Source organism: Ambystoma mexicanum, chromosome 1p (assembly GCF_040938575.1).
Source record: "Ambystoma mexicanum isolate Mex_15411 chromosome 1p, UKY_AmexF1_1, whole genome shotgun sequence".
In the NCBI taxonomy this organism is placed as follows: Eukaryota; Metazoa; Chordata; class Amphibia; order Caudata; family Ambystomatidae; genus Ambystoma; species Ambystoma mexicanum.
Window position 1 is genome coordinate 124,565,523 of NC_090921.1, and position 17,992 is coordinate 124,583,514.

The 17,992-nt window shown below is 46.8% G+C and overlaps 1 protein-coding gene across 2 annotated transcripts in view; it reads left to right on the forward strand.

Annotated features, from left to right (window-relative positions):
* Positions 1-4,452, forward strand: part of TFR2 (transferrin receptor 2) — a 281,463-nt gene extending 277,011 nt beyond the window's left edge. For both annotated transcript variants that reach the window (XM_069644858.1, XM_069644850.1), the window contains one exon: positions 173-4,452. In XM_069644858.1, coding sequence (XP_069500959.1) covers positions 173-415 — 243 coding nt within the window. In that variant the 3' untranslated portion in view covers positions 416-4,452. The remainder of the gene's footprint in view (positions 1-172) is intronic.
* The last annotated feature ends 13,540 nt before the right edge of the window (positions 4,453-17,992 follow it).

A 17,992-nucleotide genomic window follows, 5' to 3' on the forward strand; every position in this document is an offset into this window, starting at 1 on the left:
GGAACTCCAAGTGTGTAAGTTTGAGGGAGATAAGGAATCCAAAGGAAGTGTGCGTTGATATACACTGCACAAGTTCGGTGGTGGCACATATTGTGGTCTTCACTTCAACAGTGCAGGCTAAGCTTTCCTACCTTCTCCAGAGCACCGACTGTGTGGACTTTCTCCCTTTCAGGTGGAGTTCTACTTCCTGTCCCAGTACGTGTCTGTGATGGAGAGCCCATTCCGCCACATCATCTACGGGCAAGGCAACCACACTTTGTCCGCACTCATGGATCACATGAACCTGCTGAAGTCTCGCCCAAGTGATTTTGATGAAGTACTTTTCCGCAGGCAGCTGGCTCTGGTGACCTGGACCCTGCAGGGGGCAGCCAATGCCCTCAGTGGCGACGTCTGGGACATTGACAACAATTTCTAGAAAACTGGGGTGCATACTGGGTTGGGGGTCAGGGGACAGGGTCAGGACCTTGGGATCCACCTAGATCACACTGCGACCTGTCTATTTGAAGTCCTATTGGAATTCTGGTGGAGGAATTACGACTAAATTCTGGCGCATCCTCTCCTTTGTGTGGAATGTGCATTGATGCCTGCGGCAATGTTCGGGACCATTGCATTGTCCTCCCAGGGATCAGAGCATGTGTGTGTCCATCTGTGGACATTTGCACACCAGATCATTACAAAGCATTATTTATTCTTCAGAAAATGTGTCAAAATCTTTAGGAAAGCAGTTCAGGCTTCCTACAGAACTCGCAGGGATTCATGGCAATACCACAAAAGAGATTTTCAAAAACTCAAAAATTGACAAAAGATATCTTCAGGTAGCTGGGAATGCCAACCTAAACCTCTCCGAAGGAAATCCAGGTAAACTGAAGCAGAGAATCAAAAGATGGAAAACGCTGTTTCATATAAGCCACAGTTGTCAGGATGTTCCTCTAGGAATGTGTATGTCAAAATATGGACCCAGAATTGAACTGTGAATTTAGAATGCACGCACCGTGAGGTAAATCATGCCCTGCTGCTGCCGGAACAGGAAATGATTGCAAACTCATGAAATCTTGCTTTTCCATCTTAGAAATGGTTAATAAAATACAGACTCTGCACAGGATTGTCCAACTCCAGGCCTCAAGGGCCAGATCCATGTCAGGTTTTCAGGATATCCTCCATTAATATTCATGAGGGAAAATGTGCATACATTTAGACTCATTGTATGGAAAAGTATCTCATGAATATTAATGAGCGATATCCTGAAAATCCGACATGGATCCCTCGAGGCCTGGAGTTGACAAACCTGATTCTGCGACGGTTCAGCTGTAAGATGCGGGAGGTTGGGCAGATGAGTCCACATCTTCTGCAGGCCCATTGGCATCCATGAAGGAGGGTCAAAATATTTTGTTTGTTTGGGCATGAACCCCTGATTCCCATTGCACCTGAAGATGATCATAAAGTAAAATAAAGGTTTGTTTATGGGAAGTGAAAGAGGGGGTCCAGGTAAGCCCAATCTAGACTCACCTCCAGCTCAGAGAGGGCTCTTTCAGTGGGTTAGTTATTACTTTCCCACTGCTAGATTTTTACACAACATGTTCTTGTAATTTGTTTCACTTTTGTGAAGCATTGGTTTTTATTTCAGAGTTGCACTGTGTAAATCTCTTGCTGCCTGACGTGATGCCATGGATAGCTGCACACTTTGTAGAAAGAGGGCACAGATTTAATCTCAATCCATACATTTGATGCCAGTCCTCTGTATACTCTTACATATACGTCTTGGCAAATGATTTATGCTTTGTAATTAGAAATGAAAGGTTAACTCTAGAAAGTTACTACAAATACCAGAAATAGTAGACCTTTCCTATTAAAACTCAAGAGCAGAGGAGGGTTACATCTTCTGTACTTCAACCTAAACAGGCTCATTAAGTCAGCCATAGTCGCCATGTGCTTTGCCCTGTCCTCCTTCCAACCCCTTCTCTCAGTTATCTTTTCTGTTGTTCGGTGCTCAGTAGGATATCTTCGGATTAATTTATCAGTGACAGTGATCGCTATAAATTGTAATTTTTTATTACCAAGTGATAATGACGTTCGATTGTTAAAGAAAAAACACGGAAAATTATCGGGAGCAGTGACTTCCATAATTATGACAGTTATACTGTCGTCAAATCGAAAAGCAGCATCTGCTATAAATCAGTGTGATGTCACGGATGGGCGGGACCTTTGGTGAGAGAATGGGTTAAACCTTTGAGACGAGGAGGCAAGGATCTCATTTTCTGGGTGCCCCTTGTCTTTTACGTTATTGTTTCAGGTTATCTGCTCCCGCTCCACCCAGGGAATTCTGGGATGTTCAGGCCACCTTTTGCTGGTTTGGAAAGAACGGAACATCTTTTGGCTTGTGATCTAGGAGTTGGGATGCGATAGCCCCAAATCAAGAACTTTTGTTGCTCAGTGAGAATTGCTTTTGACATGCCCAGCACCACAGATCAGACTAAACACCATCTTTTGTCTGTCTTGGGAGCAACACTTAGTACGCAATTAGAGACAAACACTGTGGTAGCTAACGAACCATGAGGCTAGCATGTACCTGGGTCCCACCGTGGCATCTTTTATCACACGAGTTTCCGATAAGTGCGCTCTCAAAAGCCCTGCGTCACCAGCCATCGGAAATAATCCCCCCCTCTAACAGAGGATGGGGCCATACGATTATCGGGGACAGTGATCCTCATAATTTATTCTTTTGTTTTACTGCTATTCGCACTTGCTTCTGCACTGCGGCAGGCAGTTCAGTTTGTGATACTGCAGCAGATCCCAGGCAGCAGCCATATTTAAAACAATGCAAATGTGGGTTTCTTGACAGTAGAGTTGTTTCAGATCCCAGATACAGCTTTTAAAACTTTGCAGCCTCTTCTCAACTAACTGTGGTAAGCTTTCCAGCCTTGGCTTGTGGGCTACTAGGCCAGATTTGATGGTTCTAAAAACACTGACAGCAAACTGTAAAAACTAAGCTCCATTAGTCATTATCCTTGTCAAAGGAGGTGACAGACATTTGCCTGCCCTATTTCCAGAATACTTCTGGAGGAACACAGGAGGCACCACTGTGCTATCAAAACCATTCCTACTTCCTGCAACAATAAGTGTCAGTGTTCCTTTCCTGTTGCTTTCAAGATTTCAGGAGTGCACAGCGTTATACCAAGTCGGGTTTTGTTGATCAGGCACCCCCTGATCGACCCTCTTTTCTATGGGAGTAAAGATGATTCGCAGAGGACCATGTCCATCTATCCTGCCATGCCACTCCCAAAACAAATTCTCGCTGTATGATTTCAGAAGCTCCCCAACTAAAACAGATATTGGACTTCAGGAAACTTGCATCAGCGACTGCCAAACGTCATGCAGGACCACATAGTATATGAGATCATGTGGTATCCATGCAGGCATTCTCACTAAAATAGAGACAATGGGCCTCATTCTAAGTCGGCCGGTCGGGGGGGGAAAAGTGCTGGTATTCAAGGATACTGGCACTTTACTGGACCGGCCGACTAAAGGTTTGCCGGTGGGGCACCTGAGTTACTTCCAGCTAAAAGTTACCCCCACTGCAAAAAAGCCAGCATTACCGGCAGGGGTATTGCCGGTGCCAGTAATGACAGCAAATTCCGGGGGATTGACACCATCACTCTGGCACTCAGAATCCGCCGGACCGGGGTGTTTACCGTCAGGCTACCGGCAAGGTTAAAATGAGGTCCAATGCACTTGCCACTGTTTCCAGTTGTCTGCAAAGCGTTAATGAGCCACTTTCGTCTACCAAAACATCAAAGTGCACCACTAGGAGAAAATCATATTGTATCTTTCCAAGAACATTTACAACTAAGATGGTTCTTGATATAAATACAACTTGGTTAATTGCTAAAATAAGTACATTCCTGTTTTATTTTATGTAGTGCTTTTACAATTTTTTGTAGTCAAAGTTTATAGTCGAAGCCCACCCGGGTAAAGTAAAAAGAAATAATGAGACTTTAGTCCCGCTAGCATTCAGGAGAGGTGCAGATGGAGTGTGGCCAGAATCAGCAGAATATTGCATCCATGGCAAGATCTCTTGCAGTAGCAAGCAGGTTCTGCAGCATGCTGATGACATGTTGCATTCTGATTGGCCGATGGAGTGAACATGATCAATCCAGATGCACAGTGGGCGAAGCACCCATTAGCATATTAAAACCCTTTACAACATAAAACGAATGTGAGTAGAGCTAATCTATCACTTTGATGTGCCTCCTGCAATGAATGCCTATTTTATGTGTAAAATATGCAGTAGGTTTTGGGGAGAATTCTGCAGCCCCATTGCTCTACGATGTGAGACGCCGTACCCGATAACGTGACAATGCCATTCTGACTTTCCGATTCCAACAGTCATGTCCATGGCTTGTGGTTAAAAGAGTGCAGTGCTTATGCTAATAAAGTTTATTGACAAATAACTTACTTTTGCCTCTTGTCTTTACTTACTTCTGGCATCACAGAAGAAATCTGTGGGGAAAAGTATGCGTGGGACACCACCTGTTACAGAGCTCCTGCCTCTGGGAATCTGTGGGGAAGGTCTGCGTGGGACACCGCCTGTTACAGAGCTCCTCCATCTGGAGATCTCTCTCCTCCTATGAGCATTTCACAGTGAAGCTTGGGCTAGTGAGACGATGGATCTTGTCCTTATTTCTGGCATCACAGAAGAAAACTGTGGGGAAAGGTCTGCATGGGACACCGCCTGTTACAGAGCTCCTCCCTCAGGAGATCTGGAAAGTCTCTCCTCCTATGAGAATTTCACAGTGAAGCTTGGGCTAGTGAGACAATGGATCTTGTCTTTACTTCTGGCATCACAGTAGAAAACTGTGGGAAAGGCCTGCGGGGGACACCGCCTGTTACAGAGTTCCTCCCTCTGGAGATCTGTGGGGACAGTCTGCGTGGGACACCGCCTGTTACAGAGCTCCTCCCTCTGGAGATCTGTGGGGAAGGTCTGCATGGGACACAACCTGTTACAGAGCTCCCTCCTCTGGAGTTCTGGAAAGTCTCTCCTCCTATGAGAATTTCACAGTGAAGCTTGGGCTAGTGAGACGATGGATCTTGTCCTTATTTCTGGCATCACAGAAGAAAACTGTGGGGAAAGGTCTGCATGGGACACCGCCTGTTACAGAGCTCCTCCCTCTGGAGATCTGGAAAGTCTCTCCTCCTATGAGAATTTCACAGTGAAGCTTGGGTTAGTGAGATGATGGAAGCGTAGAATCCACTAGAGTCCTGCATTTGGGGAGGGTTCTTTATACACCCAAAATTTCTACTCCAGATTTAATTTGCTATAGGACACTGAAGGCTGCTTACCTATTACTCCACTAGTAGTGTCGGTCCCCTGAACCTTTAGTAAGGGTAGCAAAGTGAGCAACAATTGTTCGGAGGACCCGCGACTACACCCTCAAAGTGCATGACATGATGCAGCCGCTTCACCAAGTCACCAAGCATTCACACCCCAGGATATGCCCTGGTAGGTCTCAATAGGCACTGCACCTCCACAAACAACCAGAAGCGTAATGGCACACAGCGGCCAGTTTCTTCCAATCGGTGCAGACCAGCCCTGCCGCAGCAACAGCTACCTTGCTCTACTGACATCTTCCCACCACAAACCACTTCTGGTAGGTCCCTGAGCTCCAAGAGGGCATGACGCCATTGGAGGCCATGCTAGTTAAGACCCAATAACATAACCTACACAACATGACCATAATTGGTCATTTATATAGTGCTTCATGACTCCGCCAGCCTCTAAACGAGCCACGGCATCATGGTATGTTATGTTGATTTATAACGCTCACCGCTACTACCCAGGGGCAGTCTCCAGGCACTCCATCCTAATCCCAAAGTGAGCACATTGCTTCTGGAGCTGGGGGAAGATTGATAGTACCTCCATCAAATGGAGAGACCCACGCAAAAGGCAAATTGAAGAGCCATAGAAATTATAAGAGGTGCTGAGCAGTAACCCAGTAACCTGGGCGCTTTGAAACAGAATGTATTTGCTGTATAAGCGCCTAAGAAGAAAGCAATAAACAAACAAACCAGAGTATACACATAAGATGTATACCCATAGAGTTTCTACACTACCCAAGATTCAGGCTGTAATAGGGGTCCCTTTCCACAACTCCAGCGTTCTACAAGGACTCACGCCAATGCTTTTAATTTATGATTATAATTTGTTCTTTATAACGTGCATAATACCCAGAAGTTTCTAAGTCTTGACCCGGGGATCGAACCTGTATTGCTCCTCATCGTCTTGCTTCCAAGGCGAGCGCGTTACCCCTGATCTATCCTCTCGAGACGAGTGAAGTGGGCGTTCCTTAATGGAACCACCACTTCACTTTCTGGGGAACACAGGGTGAGATGCAGACAGCATCAGTTACAGGTGAAGAAAAACACACCCCGGTATTCTCGTCAGCCAGGGCAGCCCCCCTCCATTCAACAGCAGGGCTTCACATACACAACAGTGCAGAGAAAGAGTTTGGCACCAAACTAAATCCAAGTTTTGATACCTTTTTATTGCACCAACAATATTATGATGAGGTGGTGGTTATATTAGCTTACAAAGACCCCGAGAATTCTTCATCAGATGGTGGTAAGAAAATCACAAGCAGAGTTCAGCATCGCTTTTGAAGTGCAAGAAAGAAAGGCAAGGGATTCTCCCACTTTAAACTCTGTTGGCTGCAGGAAGAAGCATGCATACTAAAGGGCCATACCAAAGGGCCATACCAAAGGGCCATACTAAAGGGCCATACCAAAGGGCCATACCAAAGGGACATACCAAAGGGCCATACCAAAGAGCCATACCAAAGAAAGATGAATGCACATCTTAGGTTTTTCACATTTTCTGTGTGCTTAAATGTCCAATGTTTCGACCAGCTTCACATTTTTTTGACTACAATGTGCATTCACATCTGCCTAGCAGCCACAGCCAAATATTTGGCTGCGGTGCGTGTAATGCCCAACTGGACTAGGAAAAGCCCCCTGCACCAGTAGTTTGAACTAAACATTATCAGAAGTCCGAGTGTGTTTTTGCAGCCTCCATGCTGCGCTAGGGGGTCACTGCAGATTACCCAGAGCTAATTATGCAGACTTGTTTTCCTATGGTGGAACCAATACAGACATATTCCCGAAGGTTCCAAGGAGCAATCTCCAAATGTATCCTAGTTGTGCCTCTTGGTTGACAGTGCCTCACTGACTTGCATACAAAATGGCAAATGCAAAGATACATTAGCACTGTCAATGGTGAAATGTCCACGGTTGGCTGGGCATGCCTCTTATTTGATAATGGGTACAAATCATTTGCGCTCAGGCATCCAAAACCGCCTTACATGAAGCCTGTGTCTTTACTTATTCGGGGCTCTGAAGCATTGTGTGCTGCAGTTGCATGTGAGAAATGGTAATGTCTGGTTGTCCTCTGGTACTGTCGATGTGGTTGCCTTGAAGGTCCCAGGCTCAAAGTAGGTCATGGTGTGTCCTAACTCCTGTGTCTATGTTCAGACCAGCTTTTTACAGGTTCAGAATCTTCAGGTACTTGAGCTTCCATTTTCTTCTTTGTGTGGTATTCGGTACAGGTTTGCCGGTGGGGCACTGGATTTACTGGCAGGCACTCCACCAGAAAAAGAGACATAATTACCGGCACGGGTATTGCCGGTAATGGTGGCAAATCCCCTCATGGCGTCCCATGAATGGGGATTGACACCGTCACTCTGGCACTCGGAATCCGGCGACAGTGCCGCCACACCGAAGCTGGAAACAGTAATAGCCTTTGCCGGTATCCCGGCGGATTTACTGCCAGGATAACGGCAATGTTAAAATGAGGCCCAATGTCCTTGCCACTATGTTTCCAGGGTTATAGGACAAAGGGTCGAATACAAAGGATCTAAATGCAATAGGGTCGAGTCAAAAGGACCGAAAACAAAAAGGACACTTTTTTTGGGGGGGGGGGGCCGGCCCCCTCCCCAAACCCCCATTTTTGGCGTAAAAACCACTTTTTTTCCTATACGGAAACCCCAAAAAAATATATATATTTAAAAAAAGGCATTCGACATTTTTTTTTTCCGGTCCTTTTGACTCGACCCTATTGTATTAGATCCTTTTGTTTTAGGTCCTTTGACTGGACACCTGTTTTTTCCAGCTGTCTGAAAAATGTTAATGAGCCACTTACGTGTACCAAAACATCGAAGTGCACCACTAGTAGAAAATCATACTGTATCTTTCCAAGACCGTTTACAACTAAGATGGTCCTTGATGTAAATACAACTTGGTTATTTCCAAAAATAAGTACATTCCCGTTTTATTTCATGTAGTGCGTTTACATTTATTTTATAGTCAAACTTTAAAGGCGCAGCCCACCCGAGTAAAGTAAAAAAAAAAAAGGAAAATGTCAGTCCCGCTAGCATTCAGGAGAGGTGCAGATGGTGTCTGGACAGAATGAGGTGCATATTGCATCCGTGGTAAGAGCTCTTGATTCGTGATGCCAGCTTTCAGTACTATTATGGACAGGTCATGCCGTGTGTGCCCATCTAACGTGAGGTTTTTACCAACTGGATGGTGTCTCTATGCAGGTTCAATCTTTAACATACTTCCTTGCATGTATCATCAACCTACTCCTCTTGTGGACATTTCTTGCATTGGATGAGGTATACTGCATTGAATGATTTGTAATTGTATGCCCATTTTATCTGTGTAATGTTTGGTTTTGTGGAGTTGCTACTCAGCGCAGATGTTTTGGTAGGTTTTGTTTCTCCCAACCTTGCATGGGGAGGTTCTGAGTCTTATTTGTTCTTGATCTGGTAGAATTGTGTTTCTGGTGAGTGACACTGCTAGATTTTTCATTTGTGTGCGTTGAATAAAAGGGGTTTCTTTAAAAATGTCCTTTATCATCTCATCTCTACTAAATATTGATTGTAGGTCCTTATTTCTATTAATTTGTGTTAGTGCTGGATGATACATGTCAACCAAGGGTATGCTTCCAATGTCTCTGTATTGAAGCAGGTCATTTCTGGTTATTCCCAATGCCCATTCAATTTCCCTATCATGTTCTCCGGTTGAGTGACCTTTTTGCAAGAAGAATGTATGAAGTCCGGCAATGTGGACTTCCTTGTCTTCCTGTTGAGGCATATACGTTGGCATCGGATGACCTGGCAATAGATAATAGATTGTTTTGTGTGGCTTGGGTAGATCCAGGAGTAGAGAGAGATGGGGGTTTGATTACTGGAACTATATCCCAATTGCTGGTCCAAGCCAGTCTCCAGAAAGAGTGAGACTGAGCCTGTTGCTTGCTCAAGCCTAGGTAAGCGGCCCTTAGCTGGTGCATTATCAGAACATCAGTCTTAAAAGCAAAATGCATAGAAAGAGAAATTCCCTCTAATAATTATAGTGGGGAATTCCAGGGCTAGTTCTGGAGCCGCTAGGTGTCACCAGGAGACTATGAAGTCAGCCCACAAGGGTAACATGAGCTGAGCCAAGGTGCAACCAAGGAGCATCTTGCTGAACCAAGGAAAAAGCGAGAAGAGTCTAAAGTAAGTGCTCTACGGCGCTATAAACACCCTGCAACTGTGAGCAACTTGGGAATGAACCAGTAACAGGGATCATTTACAAGATCTGTGGGGGTTTTCTTTGAAGGCTTAGGAATTGGACATTGGCATGAATACCCTTTCCAATTCCAGTGGGATGCCTCGTAGGGTGGAAGGCAACTGGCTAACAGGGGACAAGCGATACTGAAGGCTCTCAGCTGATCCAGGGATGCAAGTATGTAGCATCGGAAACTGGGGAGGGAATTGTATGTATATTGGGGGAACTGTGGTAAAATGAAAGATTGATGATGATGGATAGCCTGTAACAAGGTCACAGAAGACTACGCAATACACCTCATGACGAGGTATTAATGGTGATGAGATATCCCAGGACAAGGTCACAGAAAATTGCGTAGTACACCTAAATTCGAGGTAACATTGATGAGAGATTAACTCACCAGGAGTTGTAGTGTATTTGTGAAATGATTGTTGGTGCCAGCCGGAAGTTGTAAGGTGGTTTAGTTTATGTGAAAAGTGAATTTTTGTGTATAGTGTATATTGTGGAGGAAGTGAAGTTGTGGTTTGCACCGAATTTGCATTCCGGGGCATGGGTGGCGTTTGTGGTGTCGCCCAGGTCATTTTTTGTGACATTGAAGGTATGGTGTTGGGGGAGACGTAAAAGCATTGGGAGTAAAGGGAAACATTGATAGGGGAAGAGTGTGAAGGAGGGGTGAACAGAGAGTGTGTTGGAATTGAAATAGAGGTCTGGAAAGAATTGATAGACTAAATTGTGACGTGTCATCATGGGAGACACGCCCCTTATTTATGTAAATCCTTACCCTGATATAAGTATAATATTATGAAATATCAAGCCCAATGAATTCGGAACACTGGGGGCAAGATGTTTATGCCTTAGCCGCAGGAGGGCACTCTTTCGAGATCAGTACTGCAACACACAATGAAGTATTTAAATGCGCATACATAGGGAAACCAACACAGAAGCGCTTGGCCTTTCTTGAACTGTAGAAAATGTTTGGGGAGGAGACAGAGGAACCACATGTAAAAGAGTGGATGCTTAAGCAGCATGAAGGGGAGGGCAAATCACGCTAGGCTCCTCCTCGTCCTCCCCAGACAACTAATTTGTCCTCAGAGGAGGAGGGGATTATACCCATTGTGGGAATTAAAAAGAGCAGCAGGAGACACTAACCCCACATGTGTGCCCCAGCTTACAGTAGTATATTACAGACAAATGTTAACAGAGGAAGAGATTGAAAGACACAAAGAGACTGGTTATTAGGGAGGAAATGGCGATTGCCCCCAAATGAGTGGGTAGGAGCACAAATAATGCTTAAATTGGATACAAAGGGTATGGGTGATTTTAAAGAAAAGGAAGTCAGGGAAAGATAGGAGAAAGAAGAATAGGAGAAAAGAGCGTGAACAAAGAATGGAACACGAAAGTGAAGTGAGAGAAAATCAGAATGAAGAAGAAATGGAAAGGGAAAACAAGTGTGCGGCATGTAGAGAGAAGGAGAGAAAATTAGAAAAAAGGAAACAGCAAGGCAAAGAGATGTGCAAAGGGCAAAAGAAAGGAAAAAAAGAGGAAGAAAGACAGTGAGAGACAATTTGAGATTGAAAGAAGCACGGAAATACAACAAAGTGAAATAGATGAGATTATCAGGGGACGTACGGTCCCAGATAAAGCGAGAGAGAAAAAGCATGAATTGAGAGAAAGAGAAAGAAGTTCAGAAAGAAGACAAAAGAAGCCGCAAGGAAGTGGATGAGATACTTAAAAATCATACTCTCCCAGATGAAGATGAGGGAGGGGCCATGCAAAGAAGGTTGGCCATCTGTGCAGAAGCATAAGGGATGGGGTAAGTAGCATAGCAAAGACAAGAGGAGTGTCTCCACGAGGTGAAGGAATGTATTGGAAGAGGTAATGAGTGCAACGTATGGAACAAGTGCCCTTAAAAGACTAGATTTTGAAGACAGGGATGTCTATAAAGGAGATGGAAGTGATGATACCATTTTTGTAGATAAGGATGAAGAGGCCGCACAAGCCCCATCTACAAGCATGAGAATAAGGAAAGAGACAGCGTGGTTACATTTGAAAGAACCAGAAAGGAGGATGCCAGAACCTGTAGAATATCCAATGTCCTAACATGCATCAAGCAGCCTAGAAGAAAGTACCCCATATGTGAAAAGGTTGAGAATTTACTGAGGAAAAAGAAAGTCAGCATGACAGTTACTAAGTCGAAGGGTGCAGTTGGACTCAGACAAGGGGCAGGGTTTACACAGTTCCCATTATTAGAGACTGGGGAGGGACACCACAATATGTACCAAGGGCACAAATGGACTAAAATAACTTAGTTTGTAAACTTCCAACATTTACTTCAGGCCGAGGATCGCACGCTCTACGGCAAAGCCCTTGCAGAACAAGGCCACGTTGTGGTGCAACGCAGATGTTTGGTGGTGCAGAGGGCAGGCACGCAGCACAGCCGTTGCCCAGCAGCAACCATACGTTAAGAAAGGTGCATGAAGGGAGAGCAGAAATTACCGCTCTATACTAAACTACTCAGCCTTTGCATGTACTTCCACCTAACTGTCCGACTTAACGTACCTCGGCCCAATCTCGTTTTTTCGATAGGCATCTCCTGCGACTTACCAACTTGCTTCCTTATTCTGCTACTCTTACTTTCACCTCTCGGGATCCTCTGCCACCCCCATCCTCCACCACCTCTCTGGAACCTTACTCCTCCTCTCTGGTTCCTCTGCCACCTCCTGCTACCACCTCTGCCCACTCTCGGGCCCCTGTACCACTTCCGCTGGGTGTACCTCATGCTTGTACCCCACCCCGAAAGTCAAATGTGGCAACCTGCTCCACATCGATACTCTGAACTCTCTGCTGTCAAACACTCCTCTGACATCTGCCACCTCCTCTAAGAACTCGACCTGGATATCATCGCTCTCACCGTGACATGGTTCAAGGCCAGCTCTGTCACAAGTAGAAACTCTCCTCTCTGATGGCTAAAAGATCCTTTGCAAGCCCAGAACCAACCATCCCGGAGGTGGAGTAGCTCTGATCTTTCTGGAGTGGATCCCTGCTTCAGTCATCCCTACGCAGACCTACACGTCCTTTGAATGCCTGGTCTGCAGGCTCTCTATCTCTCCCGGCCTCTCTCTAACTGTGGCCACCATCTACAGGCCACCTGGCTAGGTTGGCCTATTCCTCTCAGAGTGGGCTGACCTCTCCTCTTCTTGCCTCTACCTCTCAACTTCTCCTCGAAGACCTTGTCATGATGCCTACCCCCGGGGAACCAGACCAGGTCCAGCAACCCCGGAAGCAGGCATCAAGTTATTTTGAGCAAGCCCAAAAACCCCTGCTAGGGGCTGTTTGGGTGCGGTCCTGGCACCTATGGCGCCAGGCTCATATGGAGAGTCAGTCCTGGTGCCGTAGGCGCCAGGCTCATAGAGTAGAACTTACCTGATGCAGACCATGCTGCAGAGCTCCAAGCCAAATGAGGCTTGGAAGGGACTATTTTACCTAGGGACTATTTTTACTCGGGTGGGGCTGGGGAGGAATACTTACCTGGGACGACTATGGTGGCTATTTAAACCACGCCCAAAGAGCAGCACACGCTTTGCGTTATTCTGCATCCAGCAGCGTAACACTCACCGTGTCTGCAAGCCTGCATCCAGTCTTCTGCCACGGCCGCCTCGAGTCTGCAGCTCCTAGAAAAAGGGAGGAACAGAAGGAGAAGAGGTTAGAATAAGAGCAAAACCTTCGATCCTTACCTGAATTCCGGATCCACCGCGCCTTCCAGCTGGAAGAAAGAAGCATTTTACGCGTGCCGCCTCGCCTGCTGCAGCGCCGCACTGAACTCACCGGCCTTCGCAGCATCCTCACGATCCTTCGCATCCTTCTACACGCTCCCGCCGCACTCTGGCACCTAAGAGCAAAGGTGAGCCAAGGGAATAAACAGAGGCAATATTTACTACCCCCATAGATTTACCGGATTACCGCCAGGGGTACTATTCCTCTTCACGGGTCGGCGCAGTCTCCATTGCATCCTTGCCGTACCCTGGCCCCTAAGGGGAACAAAAGGACAAGGTGAGACAAAGGGACAAACAAGGGGAACTCTTCTCACCACAATAGACTTACCTAATTTTACCGCCGGACGCATTATTCCCCGAACTTCATATTTTCTCTCCACCCCTGAATAAGGGAGCAAGCCACAGGTTACATTCTGCCCTTATTTTATTGAACTGTGTAGGATAAGCCAAATCCTTACCTGAACTTCGTCAGCTACCACGAGGAACTCTTTGCTGGGGTCAAGCTGCAAACTACAAGGAATCGGACAAGAGTGAAAGTCAGACATGTGAACTACATACTTTTCGGAGTCAATATTGTTCTGGAACTCACCAATTCCTTCGAGCCAGTGAAGCAACTGGTTATCAACGCGCCCCTGCGCTCAATGCAGGATGGAGAGCTCATCTTTTCAAACCATCAGAAGAATATTCCTACAGACCAAGCAAACGAAGCTAGGTGGGCCAGTCCAGTCCGTCATCTCGGCCCTACGCGTCACATTGGTGGAGACCGCAGCTGTCCAGTTCAGATCAACGCCTCTGTGGGAGCCAGGTGAGTGTAACAGACCTCAACATCCACTTGGATGCTTCTAATCCCTCCTCTGGGCTCTTCCGCAAACTCTGCGTCTGCGTGTCTGTGTCTCTCTCTCTCTCTCTCTCTCTCTCTCTCTCTCTCTCTCTCACTCACTCTCACTCACTCTCACTCTCACTCACTCTCACTCTCTCTCCATTCTACCCTCTGTTCTGACGCACTCTGCCAGGCATACCCTAGATGTTCTCATCTCCTCAGACATCCGCCTCTATAACCCTCTCACCACTCCCCTCTTTTGGACTGACCACTTTCTGCCTTCCTCTCACCTAAAAATCTCTGTCCCTCAAATAAAGCCACCCCAGCATTGTCACCTACCTCCTCGGTCATTCAACCCATGAAGCGCAACACTGGAGGCCTTTGCTGCTACTTTCTCTGCTCCCCCTACTCCTGCGGCTGCACACACTCTGACACAGCCCACCCTAACCTGCATCTTTCCATCTCCAACACTCTGTACATCCTTGGCCCTGTCATGAGAATCCGCCTGAAGCCTACATCCAAGTGCAACTCTTGGTATGATTGCAGAAGTGGATGGCTTCAAGCACATCCTCTGACAAACTGGCCTGTACCTGCTCCAAAGGCAATACAGACTCCCTGGCCGGGCCAAGAAGAGAGTACACATCCAAGCATGCGTCTTTGCGGACTCTAGCAACACAGCCAAACTCTTTCAAATCTGAAAGGAGCTGGCCAATTCTGCTGCAGTATCCACCTCTCCTGCTCCCTTCCAGGCTCTCTGTACGGCTCGGGCTGCTCACTTCACCACTAAAACTCACAACATCCTGTCCTTGCTGTCCTCTTGTTCTCCTACCTCTCCTGGCCCCCTTTTGTCCGCCTCTCCTCCTCCTTTCTCCTCTTTCTCCCTGACAACACTGGACAAAGTTTCTAGACAAGTCTGATCTATGAAAGTTTTGTCCAAACAGATGTTCCCCTGCTCCTCTAGAACCATCAAGGACCAAATTGACACCCTCGATCCAGGCTTGGCCGATTTCTGAAATCACTCTTTCACCACTGGATCCTTCCCCTCTCTCCTCAAGCACACCCTTGTGCACCCCCTCCTTAAAATACCTTCTGCCGATCCTACATGTCCAGCAAACTATCGCCTGATCTCCATCACTTCTTTCCTGGGCAAACTCCTGGAAAAGATGGCCATCTCCCAGGTTACCCTCCAAGCTGAATCTGTTGGTTGTCTTCATGACCATTAGTCTGGCTTCAGAGCAGCCAGAGACACACAAACTGCTCACCTGAAGCTACTCTCCTAAACACCCATTAAGATCTCCTCTTTAATCTTGACTTCAGCCTTCCTTCTGTCCTCATCCTCCATGACCTTTTCTCTGCCTTTGACAAGGTCAATCACGCCATCCTGATCAATCGACTCCATGAGAACCTGGGCATCACGGATCAGGCCTTGGAGTGGTTGACTTTCTTCCTCTCGGACCAGCCCTCCCAGGTCCAACTTGGGTCCTTTCTCTCCACCACCACCTCTCCACATCGGGTGTGCCCCGGGACTCTAACCTCTCTCCCTGGCACTTTAATGTCTACTTAGCCCCTTTGGCCCATCTGATCTGTACTTTCTTCTCTAACTTTCAGTATTACGCAGATGACACCCAGCTGTCTTCCACGCTCCCCTCAGCCTTCTCTTCTCTCTCGCCCATTCCTGACTGTCTATCCACAATTCAGGATTGGTGCGGCTCCAATGATCTCTGCCTTAATGCCAGTAAGACTGAGATCCTTCTCACTGGGACCCCTGCTCCTGCTTTGCCCCTCTCACTCTGGCCGCCCTCCTTGGGCCCTCTTCCTTTGCCTTCCGCTGAGGCAAAAAACCTTGGAGTAATCTTTGACTCCACTCTCTCCTTCTCTCCTCACATCTCAGACCTCACTAAGAAGTCCTACTACCAGCTGCACCTCCTCAGAGGCATTCTTCCTTTTCTTACTTTCCCCCAGAAGCTCACTGTCTCCAGAGCCCTAGTGCTCCCTAGGCTGGAAATTGCAACAGCTTCTTTCTAAATCTGCCTGATACCACTCTTCGCCCTCTGCAACTCATCCAGACCGGGACTGCAAGACTTGTACTTGGCCTCAAGCCCTGGGATCGTATCTCTCCAGCCCTGAAATCTCTCCACTTGCTCCCCATGGCTGCAAGGATCAAGTTCAAGACCCTCTGCATCATCCACAAGGCTTTTTGGGACTGGGGCTCGCACTACATCCAACTCTCTTCCAAAATACCATCCTTCTCGAGCCCTTTGCTCAACTACCTCCAACTCTCTGAGTTGGAGACAATTCGCTAGTCATAGAATGGGTTATATATTCCTCTCTTCTGCAGGTGCCTCCTTCTGGAATGACCTCCCTGCCCCTCTCAAACTTGAGCCGGACCACCTGAAGTTCCAGAAGCAGCTCTAGACCTTCCTATTCTCTGCTTTCTCTCTTGCCCTCCCCTGCTGACCTACCTGTCTGCCACACCGACTGGTTGCCTGGCATAATGAGTACTGGGCTCCTCTATGATCAGTCTCCCCTGCACTGCCTCCGGGCCACCACACACTTAGGGGTTGTAACTGTAAATCCTACAGTCTCCTGCCCACTTGCACTTACCCAGAACTGTGCTGTCCTGGATGCACTTACTCAGAGCATTACTGCCCTGATCGCACTTCCCCTCCCTCTCCTTGGTACTTCCCCCTCTCCCTCCTCCCTGCACATTGGCGCTGTCACACTTGCACGATCAGAAAGTCAAAAGGCCTTGTGACATTGTTTGTTCTGTCTTCCCTCCCTTGTCTTGTCACGCCTAGAAACACTTGTGTACAGGTGCATTATAAATGGCTTATCATATAATTGGTGAATTGGAGAGAATGACAGCTGGGATGACTATAGCAGTAGGTGACATAAAAGCTAACAAGCTGTCTCAATAGGGAGGTCAGATGACATTTGGACACGAGCAGGCTACCCTGGAGTAACTGCACAAAATACTGACCATGACAGAGCACCTTTTAATAATTGTTGAGCTACCGTGTGGAGAGATTTGAGGGTTCAGTGCCCAGACTCATCAAATAGGACCGCTATTATGATGCGCAAAATGAGAGCGGACAAAGACCCGACAATGTATATTCAAGAGATTTAGAAAACATGGCAGCTAGAAGCGACAGAGCCATGGGACAAAAATATGACTGTTTTCTATCATATATTATGTCAGGGGCTGCCTAAAGTGCAAAGACAGCAGAGAAAGATTGTGGGAATGGAAGCGAAACCATGGGCAGAGATTCAGTTGACAATCGTTCACCATTGTCGGTTATACCAAGAGAAAAAAAGAAAGACAGTTGAAGACAGGAAGATGGAGGAAGCAAACTTAGTTCAGAAAAACTGTCTCAGTGGAAGGGGCAGTATTGACAAGTGAAGGAGAAGGGTTGGTTACAAAAGGGACACAACAAGTACATCACCTGGACATGCAGAAGCAGGGACGGAATGCAACAGAACTGGCCATTAGTTGACCCCAGAGGGGGCAATATATATCCCCAATAAAATAGTACAGAGCCACCTGAATATTATGCACAAGATTGCACGCAGCATCACACACAAGCGCCACAAATACAATCCACACAACAAGGAATGCCGACACAAATGCAACGTGCACCAATGCAAACACAACAAATTCAAATGCAGACTCAGCAGGTACTAATGAAGACGCAAGCACTCGTACAACAGAATACAGTTGCACCATGGAACGGAAACATATTGCCACAGGCACCCATACCTAGAATAAGGGGTGTGACAGTAGTGAGGAAATCCTTTCAACGCA